Genomic DNA, 20,949 nt, shown 5'->3' on the forward strand with positions numbered 1-20,949 from the left:
GCACCAGGACTTGTTTCCGCGACCCCCGCCCAAGACGCCGCGGAGAGCGTCCCCACGCGGCGCGGTGGGACCCGCACAGCCCCGAGTCCCGCCCTCCCGGCTAAACTACCTCGCGGCGCAGAGTGGGGAGGGCGCGCCCCGCCCCTTCCCGTCCGGCCAATGGGCGCCCGGGCCGCGCAGTGAGTCCCCGCCTCCGCCAGGGAAACTTGAAGCAAGAGAAAAGTTTGTACAGAGGCTACCAGGGCAAGAGCGGAGCTCGAAACCCGGCAGCCCGAGAGGAAGAAGATGAACGGGGTCAGGTCAGAGCCTCCGGCCCAGTGGACCTCCAGCCGCCAACAGGGCGCCAGAAGCGGCCTCAGCGGCAGCCGCCAACCCCAATAGCCGCTCTCGCTGCCCCGGAACTTGGAGGAGGGCGGCCCCAGCCGGGGACCGAGGCTCAGTGCCACCTGCGCGATCGGCCGCACACCTGAGGGCTGCCCGCCCACGGACGGGACTTTCGGGCTCCGCAAAGCGTCCGTTCCTTCAAAGAAGGAACGGAAAAATAGAAAGAAAGAACGAAAGAAATCCAAGAGCGGGCTTCATTGACCCATGCCGCTGCCCTATCTGGCTCCCCAGTTTTATGAAAGCTGGGCGCTCTGACCCCACTTCCATAAAACTGGCAGCCACCGAGACCCGGCTCTGAGAAGGCAAAGACTTGGCGAGCTCCACACTGCGCGGGAGGAGGCCGAGGCAGGTTAGAGGCGTGTCCGGGACATCGGAGGCTCGACGCTGGGGGCTGACGCCGCTACCACCGCCGCCGGCGGCCACCACAGGTGAGATGGGGCTGCGGGGTCCGGGCGGAGAGCCGTGGGCGGGTGCCCCACGAGCGGTGCCAGGGAGGAGAGCGCGCGCTCCACACTGCCTTTCCTAATTTGTTTTCGGTGAGGATTTTGACTCAGAATCTGTCGGGAATTAGAGCGAGCCACTTTTCCCTTGAGATACGTCTTGTTCATCTTGGCAGTGAAGTTGGGTTTGGGGGAGGAAGAGAGAATGGCAGTATCAACTTGTAGATATTAATGCCCGTAGAGCCGTGCCGCTGGCAGGACGTATCCGGAACCTGGAGATTTCGGTAGCCCCAGTTGGCTAGTGGCTGCCATGCACCATGTAGAATCGCGTTGCTCCCCGTGTCTCATCGGCACATTGTTTCTGGGGCGTGGGTCTGACACCTTGCAAGTCGTAACTTCCACTTACCGCGCCTTTGCCTCTCTCCTGCCACCCCAGACCCAGCCTCGCATTTCAAGACTGCGTACCACCAGCCATCACCATGTCCACCCCTGAGACCAATGGGTCCGCCCCCCTCATCCCGAACAGCCCAGTGACCATCCCGGCGGTGATGTTCATTTTTGGGGTGGTGGGCAACCTGGTGGCCATCGTGGTTCTATGCAAATCGCGCAAGGAGCAGAAGGAGACGACCTTCTACACGCTGGTATGCGGGCTGGCGGTCACTGACTTGCTGGGCACGTTGCTGGTGAGCCCGGTGACCATCGCCACGTACATGAAGGGCCAGTGGCCCGGCGGCCAGGCGCTGTGCGAGTACAGCACCTTCATCCTGCTCTTCTTCGGCCTGTCGGGCCTCAGCATCATCTGTGCCATGAGCATCGAGCGCTACCTGGCCATCAACCACGCCTACTTCTACAGCCACTACGTGGACAAGCGGCTGGCGGGCCTCACGCTCTTCGCCGTCTATGCGTCCAACGTGCTCTTCTGCGCGCTGCCCAACATGGGCCTCGGCAGCTCGCGGCTGCAGTACCCCGACACCTGGTGCTTCATCGACTGGACCACCAACGTGACGGCGCACGCCGCCTTCTCCTACATGTACGCGGGCTTCAGCTCCTTCCTCATCCTGGCCACCGTGCTCTGCAACGTGCTGGTGTGCGGCGCGCTGCTCCGCATGCACCGCCAGTTCATGCGCCGCACCTCGCTGGGCACCGAGCAGCACCACGCGGTCGCCGCCGCGGCGTTAGCCTTGGCCTCTTGCCGGGGCCACTCGGCCGCCGCCGCCTCCCCTGCCCTGCCGCGCCTCAGTGACTTTCGCCGCCGCCGGAGCTTCCGCCGCATAGCGGGCGCCGAGATCCAGATGGTCATCTTACTCATCGCCACCTCCCTGGTGGTGCTCATCTGCTCCATCCCGCTGGTGGTGAGTTGCCCCACTCGGCCCTTCTCTCGCACCCGCCTCCCCCCTGAGCCTCCCGCTCCCCGCTGTCCCTCTCGTTCCTTGGTAGAGGGCATGTCTCCTCCAGGTGTCTCCTCCTGGTCCTGGGTGGGATCGCCACTCTCAGCTTCTCGGAGCTGGCCGAATCTCCTTTCAGGTCGCCTCCCTAACGAGATGTAGCAGGTGCTTTTCCCCCACATCCCCGAATTTCTTTCCCCGAAAGGCCGGTTTCCTTTCTGTCCCGGGACAGCCCCTACCCCTTGCCGCCTGACACTGGCTTGCAGCCTTCTGGGAACTCCCGCCTGTCAGATGTGGAAGGGAAACCGCTGTAGTGTGACAGCCCCATCCTCCCCACTGTGAACAGATTTCAAAATGTCAAGGGTGGTGATCTCTTTTGGTGTACACCGTTCCTTCCAGCAGGATTTTGGGTGTTTTGATTTATGTAGGATGTGGGGGTTCGGATTATATAGCATTTTAGATCTAGAAGACATACGTTAAATGCTTTTTAGTCTAGTCTTAACATCCTTACTTTCGATAGGAAGTGGCTTGCATAAAATAATCTAGCAGAACTACACTGCGGAGCTAGATTCCCTGTGGTTTAATTTACCGTGGCCTGCCTGGGAGAACAAGTCATTGCAGGTATGGGTTCCAGTTCCAAACGGCATGGCACAGACTCAGGTTCCTTCATGCTCCCTAGTGACCAGAAAAGCAAGGTTTCTCAGGGGTGCCTATGAAGGGCAGGCCGATGTACACGGGGTATTGAATTTGAATTCTCAACAACTGTGAGAAGTGCAATGACATTCTAGAGAAACAGGACTTTAGAGAGGGTCACCTGATTTATTGTCAATCCAAACTCTACATCTTCTGACGAAACAGACTTCTCTGACTCCAAACCCTGTAGTATTACATCATGTCTCCCTTCTAGAACGCTTCTAATTTTGGCTTTCGTACAGTGTGTGTGTTTGAGTTTTGGTACACTTCATTTTTAGGACATCACCTTCTTTTAAAATTGCCTCTGGATTAACTTTTAAAATGTTATATAAGCAGTAACATTGAAAGCCTACCTAGTTCTCCTCTACTTTGCCTGTCATTCAAATGGAATGCACCAGAAACCAATGGGCAGATGCATAATACTTTATCTAGAGTGTCTCTTCAAAGCAACTAGTTCTGAGTTTTTTCATCTCTCAAAACACTGCATTCCTGGAAATTCTAAATTACCAATTCAAGAAGAGATGACTTCTCTTTCTTATGCTGGTTGGGAGAAAGAGAAAATCAATGTAATGGGCTATTATCCTTCCTTTCCCTTATTAATACTATCCAGAGATATTTAATATAAAAATATTATATCTCTGATAAGAGTGACTGTACATGGAAGGAACTTAGAGATGGCTGAAAGCCAACGTACAGTAGCTTCTCGCCAATTTGTATAAACAGAAGTAAATATAATTGGCCTGACGGGCCTTTAAACCACTCCAGGACCCAATATAATTTACAGAGTTAAGTCACACTTGAGCCACATAAATATATTTTACTGTGTGTAATGGCAACTGAGAATAAAGTGAGATTTTGGAAGAGACAACACAACTCCTGCTGGGGCTCCCTTTTCTGGCCTCTGCCTTATGTTTTACAGAACCATAAATGACAAAGTGAGTGGTTGTTATTTACAGAATATCCACTTTAAAGAACAGAGGAATTAGAGCTGGAAGGTTAGCAACACGCACGTACTTTTTAAATGTGTTTTAGTTGGAGGTAAGCATTTGAAGATATTGATTATACAGTCACAGATGAATTGTTTTCTTCCAGCATCTAGAGAGGCATAAAATGCATAATTCATCTTATGGGCTGAAGTGGCAGATCTGGCCCTGTGGTGCAGGGCCATCTATCACAAAGCCTTTGAAATTACTGGAGAAGTTAGAGGTAAGAAAGTATAGGAGCTATATTTGTGGTTTTCAAATTAACCACATTTTAACTAACAAATACTGTCCGTTCTATATAGTCAGTAACATGTAGTAGATATTAAGTAATTTTACCCTGAAAATTGAAATTGGCTCAGTTAAGAAGTAATCACATAGTGAAGCTCTAACATACCTTTTTAAGTAATAAGGACTCATGTAAGTCATAGTAGCTTGTTTTTAGCCTTTAGTTTTGGCTACCAAAACCTAATTTCAGAATCAATTGAATTGTAAACTAAGGATATGCAATAAAGTCATTATACTATCCATCCACCCACAGTTTAGCAATTACTGAAAGAATTAAAAGGGCAACTTATCCACAACTATAGTCTCCCTTGGCTTCCTTTTACAACTCTCTTGGTTCTTCATGTTTCCCATATTCACATTGTAATTTAAGCTTAACGTTTCTGAACTCTGACATCTAAAAACAGTCAGACCTAGCTTCAGTTCCAAGAAAACTAATGAAGCATCTCTTTTTTTAACTTTATCAAATCAAGCTGGTTGCTAATCCTGTTTGAGGAAAATCAAATCCTTCAAAACATCTAAAAGCTTTGGGAAGGCTAATAGAGCAAATACAGTTTGCTTGGAATTTCAGAAAGCTTGACAGAACATGTAAGGAAATAGGCAGTCACTGAAAAGCAGCCCAGTTTTTGTCTTTCGGACACCAGAGAACAACTACAACAAAAAACTACAGTGACTCTTAAAGAGAAGTTGACATTGAGTTTAGTCTAAGAAGTACATTTTCATTTGTTATCCAATATATGTATGTTTCTCAAATAGAGCTTGGAATGGAAATTTGAGAAAGGTTGGGACATTAGTTGTGGAAACAAGGAACTGTGCTGAACTTGCAAAAATTTATAAAGCGAGTCATAATCAATGAACAGAGAAGGTGTGAGCACAATCTGCAAGGAACATTAAATGAGAAGACTTAGTGGGAAGGTGGTTCTTGTCATTTTGTCTATTCTTCTGTTTATATATCCAACCTCTGTTTTTTTAAAAAATACAGGAGAAGCTGAAGAAATGAAAGAGACTACACTTAAGATAAATAAAAGGGATTTCATTATTTAGAAATATGCAAGCAAGACAGCCTCATAAGTTTCGGCGTTAAATTCTATATAGCCAGATCAACTTCTGGTGCCTAACTTTGCCATTACTAATGTTAAGATAACAATTACAAGCAAATCTTTTGCCTCAGGGCCAAACAGTTAACTATAGGATTTGGAAAAGCATTTTCCCCCGTGCAAACTTGGCTGTGTTTATTGCTTACTTGTTTCTTTTCTTTTTTTTCTTACTCTGAAGTAACAAGTATTCATCTCTACTAGGGATAAAATGGCCAATTTGATTAATCTTCTGCCTGAAACTTAGGTCTTTAGGAAAATAGCTTCCTGTGAATGTTTATTTGGTTGCTTACCATAAACTAATTGTATAAAGCCTTCACCAGCATTAGATCAGCAAAGGTTTATTAGGGCAGATGAAAACTGCATAAACAGACACACTTTGGTTTACTGTAGGCAGCTGGGAGTGGAGTCGTAAAACACTGATGGGATTTCATAAGAGTAGAAATCACATCTATCAATAACAAGAGTAATGCCATACATTTGGGTACTGTTACAGCAGAACCTGAAGGATTTGATTATAGCAATTTCTAAAAGCAGTTTTTTTACAGTCATAACATAAAATTGCAGACCTATTAATAGTACCTTGAAGACTGCCGGCTAACATAAAAGTGAGGTGTTTCCATATGGCGGGTACCTCATTGAAAAAAGCTCTCAGAAGAAAATAGGGCTGGCCAATAGTTTTACTCTTTCTGTACTTCAATTTCCTCAACTGCAGATGAAGAATTTATATTGTTATGCAACTTACTGGGTGGCTTTGGGTGAGTCCTGATATAATGCTCTTTTCACCATGCTTTGCTGGACTGTGAAGGCTTGGTTTTATTGAACTACTATCTACTAACAAGATTTATTTTCCCCCAGAGCTGAAATGATTCTTATAATCTCCTAGTAGAACGCTGAAAGTTGGAATTAAAAAAAAATACTTCAGAAATAGATTTTCGATGTAGAGACTGACCTGTAGAGATTAAGTAACTTGCTTGCAGTAACTGGCCAGTTAGTGACCCAGAAGGAAAGAGAACCGAGCTCCAACCACCCAGCCAAGAACTCCACTATCCTTTACTTAAAGATACATTTTTTTTCTCACTAAAAAAAAAAAAAAGTGGTAAGAATTTTTAGCAACAGCTGTGTCGATTTGGGACTCTTCCCAAGTCAGTTAGATAACTGAGCACACACAGATAATTCCTTTTATGTGCTTGGAACAGAACAAGTAGCATCGACTTACACAAATCCACTTACAGGAGCTTCTCATTTATCAGAAAGCATTTCTACCTTGACAGTCAAGTACTGAAAATCGGTCTAATCAAAACGTAAGCATTCTTTTTCAATTAGCCATTCCCTGCCAACAGGTTATTCTTAAATAGGAAATACATGTTTTTGATACCGTTCCATTAACTGTACCCCAAAACTACCTCCAAGCTGTGGTTTTCAACTTATTGATATATTCCACAGTGGCTAAGCTTCTACATATGGGTTACCAAAAATGTGATGACAGTCAACCAATATCTTATGTTAGCCATTTTACTAAGCGCTTTCATCATTTGTACATAAGTTATAAGGAGCAGAGCCAGGGTCTGAATAGAGGTTGGTTTGATTCCGAAACTTGGGGGTCTACAGCATATAGCCTCCTTATAGATTTGCTGTCATCACATCTTCTGTTGAATTTATCATATTTTCTCCAATTTCTGTACCCTAATCTCTAGTCATCCTCAAGAAGTTGAGAATATTGTGACGTATGCCTACACTACCAATAAACCACAAGCACAAATCTGCAGCTACAAAAAAATAGACTAACTTTGAAAATTGCAAGTTTATACATGTTGTTTGTATTAGGTGAATTTTTTTATGGTGTTTTCCCCCAAACTCAGAGGTTCTGTTTTATCAGCAGCACACTCTTCCAACACTGTAAACTGCCTGAACATGTTTATTTGTGTAAACTATAGGGCCTGTTGGACAAGAATTCCAGAAAAGTGCTTTTGCCCACCCATATGATATTGAAGTGCTGCTGTGCATTTCCCCTCATAATCTGGGGTTTCCCCATTGGGCAGAGCAAATCAAGTAGCCTGTAAAGTGAGGCAGAGATTGCTGTATTTTCAAACATTACTAAGTGCGTTGAGCTTTTGTTCATTTTTGTCTTTTTTCCCCTCTACTTCAAGTCAATCTCCATTGAAAACACGCTGCATAAACAAGGTCATTCGTCTTGATTCTTTTCAAATAATTCAACTAACTTTTGATAATGTTTTTGTCTGAGTTTGGGATGTAGCTTTTCCTACTTATCTTTTTGCCACCCTGTGAACATCCCCATTACTGAAACAACATGAAGTGACTCGGCTCAGAAGTTTGTCTTCATTGGAAGCGCCCCAACCCCCACGACGGAACTCTAAAATAGGGCTTCCTTGGTTCTCTGCCTTTATCTGCCTAAAAGCACGGCATCAATTTCCCTTTGTGAAGGTGGCCTCCATTTCCTGCCTCCCTCCCCTGGACCAGGATGAGGAAGGAGAGTGACCCTTATCATGGGAGACAGCCAGTACCAAGATGAGCCTGCATAAATCTTACTTAAAAATAAATAACTCTATCTTCCATTAGTTTTCCCATATATTTCCTAGTTATGTTCCCACAATTGACCTCCCTTGAAGCCCAAACCCTCTCTTCTTCGTTAAGAAGGCTACATAGATGGGCTCACAAGTCTGTTTCTTGTAATTACTTTTTTAATGAACTCTTATGCATGTAAAAAAGATTAATAAATTTGTATACCTTTCCCCCATCAATTAATTGATTAATTAATTAAATAGGGCTTCCTTTCATTGCCTTCTATAGTAGTCAAAGTTAATTACTGCTGTGCACGAAGTGAGGCTCAGAGACATTTCTTCCCTTGCCTATCATTACCTTTGATTATGAAAGCCCATTATGAATTTTTTTTACAACACTGTGACTTTTCTAAAAGGTCATAGGAATTTAAAAAACAAAATGCTAACCCCCTAATACAGTCCTTTAAATAGCTACAAATTTCATTCCTTTTATATCCATTTTAACTGTTCAAAAATGTTCCTCCTTTCAGTAGTAACTGTGTTTTTTTCGAAGTAGTGGTGGGAGAAACAACCAGCAACAAAACATTTAAGTGTTAAAAAATATCAGAAGTGCTAAGTTCAGACTCAACCAAGATTCTCTTCTAAAAGAAGGTCTTAGAGATGAGGGTAGGGCAAAATGCCTCTTAGGATGTTTCTGTGGGACCAAAAAGTCCCACGTGGAGCAACACTGCCACCTAGCGGCTGCAAGCCTCAAGTTCGCGCACACACCCTACCATAGGTTTTTTTTCTAGGGACTAAGTACACTCAAGGGAGGACCTGATAATAACAGATTTAATCTATCATTTCTTTTATCCTTAGAAACATAGTATGTGATATGAGTAAAATATAAGCCTCATGGTTTTTTTCCAATAATTCCATTGCTAAGAAATAACTGTTAAACAGAAAGCCAGCAACATAGAGGTCATCTGGAGACCTGGGGCCGAGACCAGAGTCCACCACCAGAAGAGTGGGGAACCTTGATAAGTTCCTCAAAACCTCTTTTCATCTGAGAAGAGGTTCGTAGACCTAAAGGAAATTAATCTCTCAGTGCCCAGGAACAGGTGAGAACCTCAATAAATATGGTAGGAGGAAACCAAGAAGCTTTGTTTCACTGGATTTTGTCAAGCGAGAGAATGAGTCCTGCTTAGTCTTGATAGTATCATTTATCCCAGAATAGTTTCTAAAAGTATTTTAAGAGAGTCGTCACATTCTCTTGTTCACTGTAGTTAAATTTTAATTAGCTGTCTTTCAGAGATCAAGGTATTAATTTCATCTTAGAGCCATTTCATCATTTTATTCTATAGATTTACAGGATCATAATCCCTTATGCTAAACATTTAGGACCAGGTGCATTTTAAAATTCAGAATTTTGGGGGTTGTAGAAATGTAATTTAATAACATACTGTATAATAATGTAATATCTCCATCTGAACTGGGACAGTACCACTGGAGCAAAACATAGGAATATTCATACCAAGTGGAATCAATAGAAGTATAATAGCTTCATAATCAAGTCAGTTCAGGCTTTGCTGCCAAAATAACTTTAGGTCAGGTTTTGCAACCAAAAATAAATGAATAACAACAAAACAACAGCAATGAACAATAATGACAATTTCTTGACAAAGGATTGCAGACCTGTACCTGATGAAGGTCTAAATTCCAGTTAAGAAAGAGACAGTTACACCTCACTGATCTAGCATCATCTAGGAGTAAGTTTCATATGAGTTGAGTTTTACAGATCAATGAAATTTCTTTAAACGTTTTAAACTTTCTCCTTTTATCCAAATGTTATAAATCTTTCCAAAATATCCCTACTCTTTCTTAATGATTCATACATCATGAATATTATAATTATACTGTTGGGAAGGTAGCAACCTCCTCAGGTCTTGTTAAAGTTAAGAGATATTCGTCCCTAGTTAAATGGCTCCAGCTCTGCTTTGGTGAGTTCTTTCTCCTTTTTATGGTTTTTATGCATCCTCCTTGGCTGAGATGCGCCTCTTCTCTCTAACCTAAAATAATTACCAAAGGCAAGTAATAATTATTAAATAATTACTAAAGACGGTAATCTTAAAACCATTATTTTTATATGAATTACAGGTGAGATTTGTATGTAAAAGATCCTAGTGGAATTAGAAGTTAGATCTAGACTAATAATAATACTAATACCTTAAATAAGAGTAAGTTTTTTTCTTTTTTATGTATGTTTTTATTGAGATATAGTTGACATATTACTTTCAGGTGTACAACATAGTGATTCTATATTTGCATATATTGTGAAATGGTCACGTAAGTCTAGTTAACATCCATTTCCCTACATAGTTGCAAAAAAATTTCTCTTGATGAGAAAAATATCTCTTTAAGGGTAATTTTGAGAGTGTGCATTTAACAGAGTGTTTTTTCCTCTTGTGGATAAAATGATACTCTTCCTTAAGTTTACACAAAATTCATGCTCTCTTCATTGAATCATTTAAAGTTCCCAGAAGTTGGCATATCATGTCCTTCTTTCATGGCTGCACATGGAATTAGCTCTACTTGAAATGTGATAGCCTTCCTTCTAAATTTAGCAAACTCCCACTCCTCCATCAAAACTCAGTGCACTAATTTAAAAATAAAAGAAATTCAGGGCAAGCTTCCTCTCCCCCCAGGGAGCATCTTTTGATGCCCTCCCATTTTGGTGAGGAGTAGCTGTGCCCTCTGTATATATTCCTCTCCCATTTCATTTCCCATCGCCCCCAGCCATAGTTGGTCTGCCTTCCTGTCTTCTGCACTACAGGTTACTCGCTGCCCTCAAGAAGTTTATGGCACTTCATGCAACTCTTTGTGCCCAGAACCTATCACAATGCCTAACACAATATGTGCTTACTGTTAAATGATTAAATGCATGCAAAAATGTGAGTGGGCAAATATTTTTAACTGCCAAAAATAAGACTCCAAAATAACAGGTTATTAGGGCCTCCTTCTGTTTACTTCATTGAAGCCGTACCTGGCCAGTGGTGGGCTGGCCGATGTGCCTCTTGCCTTAAATAGCTCAGGCTGCACTAGAAGGAGCTGTCATCCCTCCTGGTATGTCCAGAGTATTCCTTTAGCACTTGGCTATTTACTGGCTCAAATGCTATACAAGCACAAAGGAGGGGTTGATTCTGATTGGAGTTTCAGGATGGAGTCACCGAGGAGCCCCTGTAAAGCAAAACTATAGTTCAGAAGCAGCAGCTGAGTAGCATAATCAGATCTGCATTTGAGAAATAATCTTGTGGCAGTTTGGAGGATAGGCTGGAAAGGAGAGGAACTGGAGGTGGGAAACCTAGTTTCCTGGCTGATGCAATAGTCCAGATGTGAGTTGCGGTTAGAGGAAAAAGGCTGCAACAGGTTTTTGAAGGAAGAGTTGCTGATTATAACTGGAGATGAGACTCAGAGAGAAAATAAAAACGTCTCTGGTCATTCTGGATGACAGGAGATTCAGATGTTGGTTTAAAAGTTCCAGTCTAGACTTCTAGTCTCTAAAATAGAGGAATCTCTGGGCTTGTCTGTGATGACTAGATGGGTTAGTTGACTTAACAAAATGAGTTACATTTAAGTATATAAAATAGCAACTGGGATAAGGGCAATCAATGGCTATTGGAACAAAAGGATATTTCATTAGAATTACAAAACCTTAAAAGCACTCACAGAAATGAAGTTAATAAAATGCTTTCCCAAGGGAACTTTATGCATATGTTACCTGTACACACATTGCATTTTTGTATGCCGTCTTTGATTTAGGAAAGATATTCATAAGTTACAAAAATATTTAACGTTATACGAACTCGAAACATAAATGATGATTGTATCATCAGTGGTTTTCTGAGGCTTTTGCTTTTTTTTTTTTGATACTTATTACCAGAAAAGAGGGCAGTTACCAAATGTTGCTAAGTGAGACACTGCGTGCAAATGTTTTCCCAATTGTTTAATGATAAAATCTAATTGTGGGCATCTCACTTATGCAGGTCCGAGTGTTCATCAACCAGTTGTATCAGCCAAATTTAGTACGAGAAATCAGCAAAAATCCCGATTTGCAGGCCATCCGCATCGCAGCTGTGAACCCCATCCTGGACCCATGGATATATATCCTCCTGCGGAAGACAGTGCTCAGTAAAGCCATCGAGAAGATCAAATGCCTTTTCTGCCGCATCGGTGGGTCCCGCAGAGACAGTCCGGGACAGCACTGCTCGGACAGCAGGAGGACTTCCTCAGCCGTGTCCGGTCACTCTCGCTCCTTCCTGTCCCGGGAACTTAAGGAGATCAGCAGCACATCTCAGACCCTCCTTTACACGCCAGACCTCAGCGAGAACAGCCTCGGAGGCAGAAATCTGCTTCCAGGCGTGCCTGGCATGAGCCTGTCCCAAGCAGATACCACCTCCCTGAGGACTTTGAGAATATCAGAGACCTCGGACTCCTCACAGGGGCAGGACTCAGAGAGTGTCTTGCTGGTGGACGAGGTGGGGCGGAGCGGCAGGGCCGGGCCTGCCCCAAAGGGGAGCTCCCTGCAAGTCACCTTTCCCAATGAAACACTGAACTTATCAGAAAAATGTATATAGTAGCTAAGGAGAGAAATACAGCACTGTTTCTGGAAGCTTCAAATCCTGTGCAATAGACACATAAGTGACGTGTTTAGCTGTGCTCAGAAGGGCTATTTTTGTCCTATGACTCACGTTAGAGAACATCTGGGTTTTGAGCACTTTGCAAACGGTCAAGTTGATTTACATGGCTCCTGAGGTCTGAAACACATTGGTTGCCAGCTCTCTGTGACACAGGATTTCAGTCACAACTTGATCGCTGGGAAGATCTACCTTCAGTTTTTCTACTTGACAGGAGGATGGCAAAAGTTTTGCTATTTTCGTAATATGACGAGCTTTATATCTGGCACACAGCAGAAGGCCAGGTATGGAAGGGCTCTAGTTCCATAAACTAGGAGGACTCTCTTATGGATGATTTAAGTGTCTCACTAAAGCATGAAATGTGAATTTTATTGTTGTAAATATGATTTAATGTATTTAAAGTGTTTTCTTCTCTGTGAGAAGGTTTATTGTTAATACAAGGTATAATAAAATTATGGTAACCCCTCTCCCAGTATAACCCAGCTGAATGAAGTTGCAGATGTTAGATTTTTTTTTTTCACAAGTTCAGGCCAAGGTGTTGAAAATTCACAGTAAAATTATCTATCAAAGGGACATAGTTTTTTTTAAAGAGTTTAATACTATTAAAAGAATAAAGAAAAATAGTATTTAAGGCATGAAAATTACAGCCCAACATACTCAAGTTCTTACCAAACTATGTGTAATACATAGTGAAAATTTTTTTAGAGATGGTTACATGTATTTATCCAGAAAACTGTGATTTCAGGAGAATCTACCATGCTGGCAAGTGTTTTCTACTTTTGTCCCCATGAACTGGTACTTTTTAAAATGTAACATAAATTTTAAAGTCTTTAATGAATAACCCATAGTTGAGTGTACAATATAAAAAGTCTAAGCAGCTTGTTTTCCCCCCTGAAATTGTGCATAGTTTTACTTTCCTAAGGAATGATATAGAATATCCTTTAAAATTTGAGAAAGACAGATTGTACCAGAATGACCTTTACTTTGAGATGTGAAAGGATTGTTTACATTAGCCTTTCACAGATGTCGTAAGAGTGTGACAAGATAAGGCGTGCGAAACCTGGGCATGGAAGGGTCACCTTCTACAGTTTTGTGTCACACCCAGTAATGCTGTACACATATTTGAAGGAAACTTTCTCAAAGAAATATTAAGCATGTTTTGTGCTTAAAGTGTTTTTGTGAATTGTCTGGTTGTTCATTAAATTCTGAGCCTGATAGTGATATGGTTTTAAGAAGCAACTATACCAACTGAAGTCATTTTGGAGATTGTAATAAATAAATGCACTCAATCTGAGTTCCATATCCTCAATTTTGGAGAACTGTGTGATTTTTGCTTTTTTCAAGTCATCTTCTGTATCTTTTTTCAATTGGAATCTTTAAAACTTTTTATTTTGAAATATAAAATTTAGAGAAAAGTTGTAAGAATGGTACAAAGCCTTGGATCCACTTAGTGGAGAAAAGTATTTAGAAACCAAGGTCTGAGTGAGAGCCATACTCAAAATCACTGGTTTATATGGATGGTGGGGAGACAGTATTACTTCTTGCTAGTAAGTCTTCTAGGTCAGTGCTTCTCAAACTTGAGCTTGTATCAGTCACCTGGAGAGCTCGAAAACACAGTTTCTGATTCAGGAGGTTTTGGATGAGGGGGTGTATACATTTCTAAAAAGCTCCTAGGTGATGCTGGCGCTGTCAATATGAGGATACACTTCCAGTTGCAATAATCCTCAGGAGTGAGGTCATAACATGCTGTTTTCAAGTTTTTAAAAAGATTTTTGGATGATGTCAGAAAAACAAAACTCATTTTCACAGACCTGATGGAACAGTGATTCTCAGCAGAGGTAGGGATAGCTCAGAAAACAAGCAACTGGCTTCAACTTCTAAAATGTTATATTTCACTAATAGTTCTATTTCCCCAATAGAAATAGTTCTATTTCCCCAATTTTTGCTAACGAATGCCTAAGAAATAATGTTTTCAGAGAATATTTTACTTGTGACAGGCTTTTGTTTTTCTCCCATATTTACCGACCATGAGAAAATACCTACATTTATATACACGTATAAATAAATATATATATACATACATATATGTGTGTATATATTTATATACGTATATATACATTATATATATATAATGTTTATCACCCATGTTCATGGGGGGGAAACAAAAGCCTCATTTACAGATTAGCATTACTAATACTCAGGCCAAAATCTCACGCATCCTTTACTTCAGGTTCACCAACCAGAACACTGATTCTGGCTTATTCTTTTTTTTAACTGAACTATATAAGTCTCATATTATAAAACTTGCCCTGTAAATTATTTTCGTATGTTCATCACTGTTAATTCCAGAACATAGTCCCCATCCCTGAAAGAAACCACATACCCATTTGCATTCACTCCAATCATACAATATGTGACCTTCACTGTCGGGCTTTCTTCCCTGAGCATCTTTTCCAACTTCATCCATGTGGTCGCATGAGTCAGGACTTCATTCCTTCTTTACAGGTGACTATTTCATTGTATAGATATACCGCATTTTGTTTATGCATCCGTTGATGGGCATTAGGGTTGTTTCTACTTTTTGGCTATTATTAATAATGCAGACAGTAGCATTTGTGTACAAGCTTTTATATAAACATGTTTTCAATTCTCTATATACTTCGGAGTGAAATTGCTGGGTCATAATGGTAACTATATGTTTAATTTTTTGAGAAACTGCCAAACTATTTTCCCAAGTGGCTGTACCATTTTACAGTACCACCAGCAATGTACAAGGGCTCCAATTTCCCCACATCCTTATCAATACTTGTTATTGTCCATGCTTTTGGTAATAGCCATCCTAGTGGGCATGAAGTGGTGTCTCACTGTGGTTTGGATTTGCATTTCCCTAATGACTTATAATGTTGAGCATCTTTTTATGTGCTTACTGGTCATTTGTATGTCTTATCTGGAGAAATGTCTAATCAAATTGTTTGCCCATTTTTTAATTGGGTTATATGTCTTTACTAGTTTGCTAGGACTGCCTTAACAAAATACCACAGAATGGATAACTTCAACAGAAACTTATTTTCTCACAGTTCTGGAGGCCAGAAGTCCAAAATCAAAGTCATGGAAGGCTTCACCTGTGGCCTCTCTCCTTGGCTTGCAGATAGCCTTTTCTCTGCACATGCATCCCTGGTGTCTCTCTTCTTATAAGGACACTAGTCATATTGGGTTAGGACCCACTCTTATGAACTCATTTAACCTTAATTATCTCCTTAAAGGCCCTATCTCCAAATGCAGTCACATTGGGAGTTAGAGCTTCACCTATGAACTTGGGAGGGGACACAATTCAGTCCACAACAATGTCTTTATTGTTGAGCCTAGCTTATTCTTAAAAGAATAACCAAGGAAGAAAAACTCCGGCATTGTTCATCTTCCATATTTATTCATAAGTCTTACCAGCTATGTTATGCAAAGATGGATTCTTGTAGTGGGAAACTTGTTCCAGACCATTTAGAGCTTTGAATTTTCTGTGCAAGAAAGTTCTGATTGTCTAACTGGATGCTGTTAAATCTTCCCTGGTCCCAACAAGATATAGCCGACAGGTAATTTTAACATGACCTCATAATATTTGACAATCTAACCAAACAGATCAAATCTGTTAGACAAGATTGTAACATTGGCAGAGTTATTAAGGGTACTTTGATCAGAAGGCCATGGAATGCAAGAGTTTTTTCCCAAAACACAGTGACCCCTCTCCACAAGTTTCTTACTGGAGCCACAAACACAAAGGGCCATGGAAAAATCAAGGCAAATTTGTATTTACCGTTGGCTATGCTTTTGGCCATAAACCTTAACACAAAAATACTCATTTTCACTAAATTACTTGTACCAGTTTCAGAACAATACAAGCCATGAAGTTTGCTCTCTTCCACCACTCCCACCAAACCTGAGCCTAAGATGCTGCAAATATCATCTCATGATTGTTCTCCAGGTACACCAGAAATGAAACCAGAGAAAAATGGACTCGGAGCAAGAGAGAACATTTGACTCTTACAGGCTACAAGGTCAATATACAAACATCGATTGTATTTCTATGTAATAGTATAAAATTGGGAAATGAAATTTTAAAAGCACTCCTTATAATAGTATCAAAAAATATGAAATATTTAGGGATAAACTTAAAAATATGGGCAAGACCACTTCCCAAAAAAACTAAAATAAAGAAAAAGAATTACAAAGAGAAATTAAAGACCTAAAACAAAGATAGTTATGCCATGATCATGGATTCAAAGACATGACATTGTTAGATGGCAATTCTTCCCAAACTGATTAATAGATTCAACTCAATTCCAATAAAAATCCCAGATGACTTGCAGGTAGAGAGAGAAGTTGATTCTAAAATGTATATGGAAGGGCAAAGAAACTAGGATAACAAAACAATTTGGGGGTGGGGGGAGGAACAAAGTTGGAAAAATCATGATTTTTAAGAGTACAATTTTTAAGCTAGTAATCAAGACAGTGGTATTGGCATAAGAATCAACATATAGATCAGTGGAATGGAATACAGAGCTCAAACTTTGAGTGGTGAATTGATTTTCAACAGATGCCAAGGATTTCAACTGGAAAGTGCAGTTTTTTCAATGAGAAGTGCTTGAATAACAACATCAAAAAACAAAACTAAACTCAACCTTTACCTCATACTATACATAAAAAGTAACTCGAAATGGATCACAGGCCTAAGTATAAAAGCTAAAACTGTAAAACATCTAGCAGAAAACAAAATTTTTCTGATTTTAGAGTAAGCACAGATTTCTCAGCACACAGAAAATACAAACATAAGAGGAAAAAACAATTGGACTTTATCAAAATTAAAGACTTCTTTCTTCAAAAGGTATCATTAAGAAAACAAAAAGGGAGGGCCAGCTGAGTGGCTCAGTTGGTTAAGAGCTCGCTCAACAGTGTGAGCTGAGCAACAGGGTCGCCGGTTTGATTCCCAGCCCGAGCTGAGCTGCCGCTGAGCTGCCAACAGATGGCAGGATGGCTCAGCTAAAAAAAAAAAAAGAAAACAAAAAGGGAAGCTACTCAATTTTCTTGGGTCTCTCCCATGTATACAGGAGGTATACATGTCGCTAAACTTTTTCTCTTGCTAATCTGTCTCGTGTTAATTTGGTTATTAGTCTAGCCAGAAAAACACAGCAAGGTGGGAGAAAAATTCTCTTTCCACCCTGACAGTTTTGGCAAGTCAGCCAGGAGCTCACTAGCTGGGATGCTGCTTGCTTCTCAGAAACTGCTGCAGCTGAGAAACCTGACAAAAAGCTGGCAAGAGGACCATATCCATTACAACTACAGAACAACCATCACTGAGAATCACCTGAAGTCTTGCTGCACCAAAGCCCTACAACTACGGACACACACACAAAACCACCTCAAGGCTGGTAGGAGGGGCAGACACACTGCACAGGGCTGGTCCCCACACCGTGTGACCGTTAAAAATGGGGAAGGAGATCTCAGCTGCAGAGGTACCCCCTGAGGAGCAAGGGGGTCCCGGCCCCATACCAGACTCCCCAGCCTAGGATTCCAGTGCTAGGAACACAAGCCTCCATAATTTCTGGTTGTGAAAACCAGTGGAGGCTGTGACTAAGTGAGGAGGGCAGCTGGAGTCCCAGGTGCTCCTCTTAAAAGGACAGCGCATAGACTTACTTGCTTATGGACTCACTCGCTCTGAGCTCCAGCGCTGGGGAAGCAGCTCGAAAGGGGCCAGGGATATGCGGGGAGGAGCTGAATTGTCTGGCTTCAGGGAGGGCTGGAGGAGCAGCTTTCTCCCAGATGGAAGAGCTGGCGGAAGCTGTTGTTTCTTTGTTGAGCCCCCCCCCCCGCGTGCGGACGCCGTATCTGAGTCTCCATCAAAATGGCTAACACCTTTCTGCCCCAATTTAGTGATTCCCAGAGACCCCACTGCACCCAACTTTTGGGCACCCCCAAGCTGCTTCCAGTGGCTTTTCCATACAAACAACCTGTCCGCTCATGCTGTGGAGTTTCCTAAAATCTCTCAAAAGTTCACAAAACCTAAACATCTAGCTTTGGCATGTCCTGTACCTCTGGCTGAGCAGCCCTATGCCTGGCACTAGGACAGTCAGTCTCAGTTCGCAGACTGGCCCCTCAAAGCACCTCTAAGCCCAGTGCAGGCTGCAGCCATCTGTGGATTGCTTTGTGGCTCATACCAGGTGGCACTGGGCAGAGCACAGGCTGCAGCTAAACTTGGCCTGCAGCTGGTTTCCCCCAGAAGGCCCCAGGGCTGGCACACCCAGTGGCCAACGTCAGACCCAAAGCCATCACCCAGCCACTTCCAAGGGCGATACACCCAAAAGACAGACAGGGAAAGCACCAGAGCCCCGCTAAAGTGAACCCTGCTCTGTAGGGTCAGCCCTTGCACAACAGCGCCTCCAATGTAGTCATGGCCAGTCCTCACAATCAATCAGCCTGAGGTTTAATCCCACCAAGTGATGTGCAAACATCATCCCAGGCTCAACTACAACAGAAATACATACATCCCATACAAAAGACACACTTCGAGCACCCAGCTCTAGTGGCTAAGACGACTGCACTACTGGGTCCCACAGGACACCTACTTTGTAAGGCCACTCTACTAAGACTGGGAGACACAGCAGACCTACCTAATACATAGCAACAAACACAGGGAGCCAGCCAAAATGGGGAGACAAAGAAACATTTCCCAATTAAAAAAAAAATAGAACAAACTCCAGAAAAAGAACTAAACAAAATGGAGACAAGCAATCTACCAGACACAGAGTTCCATAGACTGGTTATAAGGATGCTCAATCTTAGAGAGAACTTCAACAAAGAGATAGGGAATATAAAACTGGAGATAGAAAACATAAAAAAAACCAGTCAGAAATAAAGACTATAATAACTGAAATGAAGACTACATTAGAGAGAATCAACAGGTTAGACGAAGTAGAAGTTTGAATCAGTGATTTAGAAGATAAGGTAGCACCAATCAGAATAGAAAAAAAAAAAGAATCCAAAAAAAAAATGAGGAGAGTTTAAGGAGCCTCTGGGACAACATCAAGCATACCAACATTTGTATTATAGGGATGCCAGAAGAAAAGAGAGAGCAAGGAATTGAAAATCTATTTGAATAAGGATAGAAAACTTTCTTAACCTGGCAAAGGAAATAGATATACAAGCCCAGGAAGAACAGAGTCCCAAACAAGATGAACCCAAAAAGGCCTACATCAAGACATATCATAATTAAAATGCCAAAGGTTAAAGACAAAGAGAGAATCTTAAAAGCAGCTAGAGAAAAGCAGTTAGTTACCTACAAGGGAACTCCCATAAGACTGTCAGGTGATTTCTAAATAGAAACTCTGCAGACCAGAGGGATTGGCAGGAAATATTCAAAGTGATGAAAAGCAAGGACCTACAACCAAGATTATCCAACAAAGCAATCATTAGAATCAAAGGATAAAGAGCTTCCCAGACAAAAAAAAACCTAAAAACGTTCATCGCCACCAAACCAGTATTACAAAAAATTTTAGAGGGACTTCTTTAAGAAGAAAAAGAGGAAAACAAAGATCAAACCTATGAATCAAATGGCAATAATTACTTATCTATCAACAGTTATTTTAGGTGTAAATAGATTAAATGTGCCAATCAAAACATAAAGTGTTTGACTGGATGAAAAAACAAGACCCTTACATATGCTGCCAACAAGAGCCTCACTTCAGATTGAAAGGCACACACAGACTGAAAGTAAAGGGAATGGGAAAAAGATATTTCATGAAAATGGAAACAAAAACAAACAAACAAAAAGCTGAGTCGCAATACAAAACAGACTTTAAAACAAATGCTATAACAAGAGACAAAGAAGGATCCATTAATCCCACTTCTGGGCATGTACCCAAAGAAACCCAAAACACTACTTTGAAGGAACACATGCATCCATATGTTCATTGTAGCACTGCTTACAATGGCCAAGATGTGGGGGCAGCCTGGGTGTCCATCCATGGATGAATGGATAAAGAGGAGCTGGTGCATATACACAATGGAATATTGTTCAGCCATGGAAGGGAATGGGCTCTTGCCATCTGCAGCAGCATGGATGGACCTGGAGGGTTATGTGCTGAGTGGAGTATGTCAGACAGAGAAAGACAAATGCAATGTGATTTCGCTTGTATGTAGACTCTGAAGAGCAAAATAAACAAATAAAACAGAAACACACTCATAGATACAAAGAATATTTTGATAGTTGCGAGATGCGAGGGGGTTTGGGGATGCATGAGAAAGGGATTAAGAAGTACAAGTTGGGGGCCGGCCGAGTGGCGCGATGGCTAAGAACTGGTTTGGGACGCCAGAGGGCCCCGGTTTGGATCCCACATATGAGGGCCAGTGACACTGCCCTCTACAGCTAAGATGCTGAACAACTGCTCAACCTGGAGCTGGGCTGCCGTGAGTCGCCAGCGACGGCGTAGGCTGCAGCCCCTGTGG

At 42.0% G+C, this 20,949-nt stretch overlaps 1 protein-coding gene across 1 annotated transcript; it reads left to right on the forward strand.

Annotated features, from left to right (window-relative positions):
* Positions 1 to 235: 235 nt before the first annotated feature.
* On the forward strand, positions 236 to 13,765 carry PTGER4 (prostaglandin E receptor 4). The gene is made up of 3 exons (XM_019631965.1): positions 236 to 812; positions 1,261 to 2,176; positions 11,806 to 13,765. Exons 2-3 carry the CDS (start codon positions 1,304 to 1,306, stop codon positions 12,394 to 12,396), a joined length of 1,464 nt encoding a protein of 487 aa, XP_019487510.1. The 5' UTR covers positions 236 to 812; positions 1,261 to 1,303; the 3' UTR covers positions 12,397 to 13,765.
* Positions 13,766 to 20,949: the final 7,184 nt, after the last annotated feature.

The sequence above is a fragment of the Hipposideros armiger genome, unplaced genomic scaffold (genome assembly GCF_001890085.2).
Source record: "Hipposideros armiger isolate ML-2016 unplaced genomic scaffold, ASM189008v1 scaffold_1056, whole genome shotgun sequence".
Classification (NCBI taxonomy): Eukaryota; Metazoa; Chordata; class Mammalia; order Chiroptera; family Hipposideridae; genus Hipposideros; species Hipposideros armiger.

Excerpts from the sequence above, each read along its gene's own strand:
- PTGER4 (XM_019631965.1), top strand. The coding sequence starts at position 1,304 with ATGTCCACCCCTGAGACCAATGGGTCCGCCCCCCTCATCCCGAACAGC. Across the intron at positions 2,177-11,805 it reads TCTGCTCCATCCCGCTGGTG|GTCCGAGTGTTCATCAACCA; the intron begins GTGAGTTGCCCC and ends TCACTTATGCAG.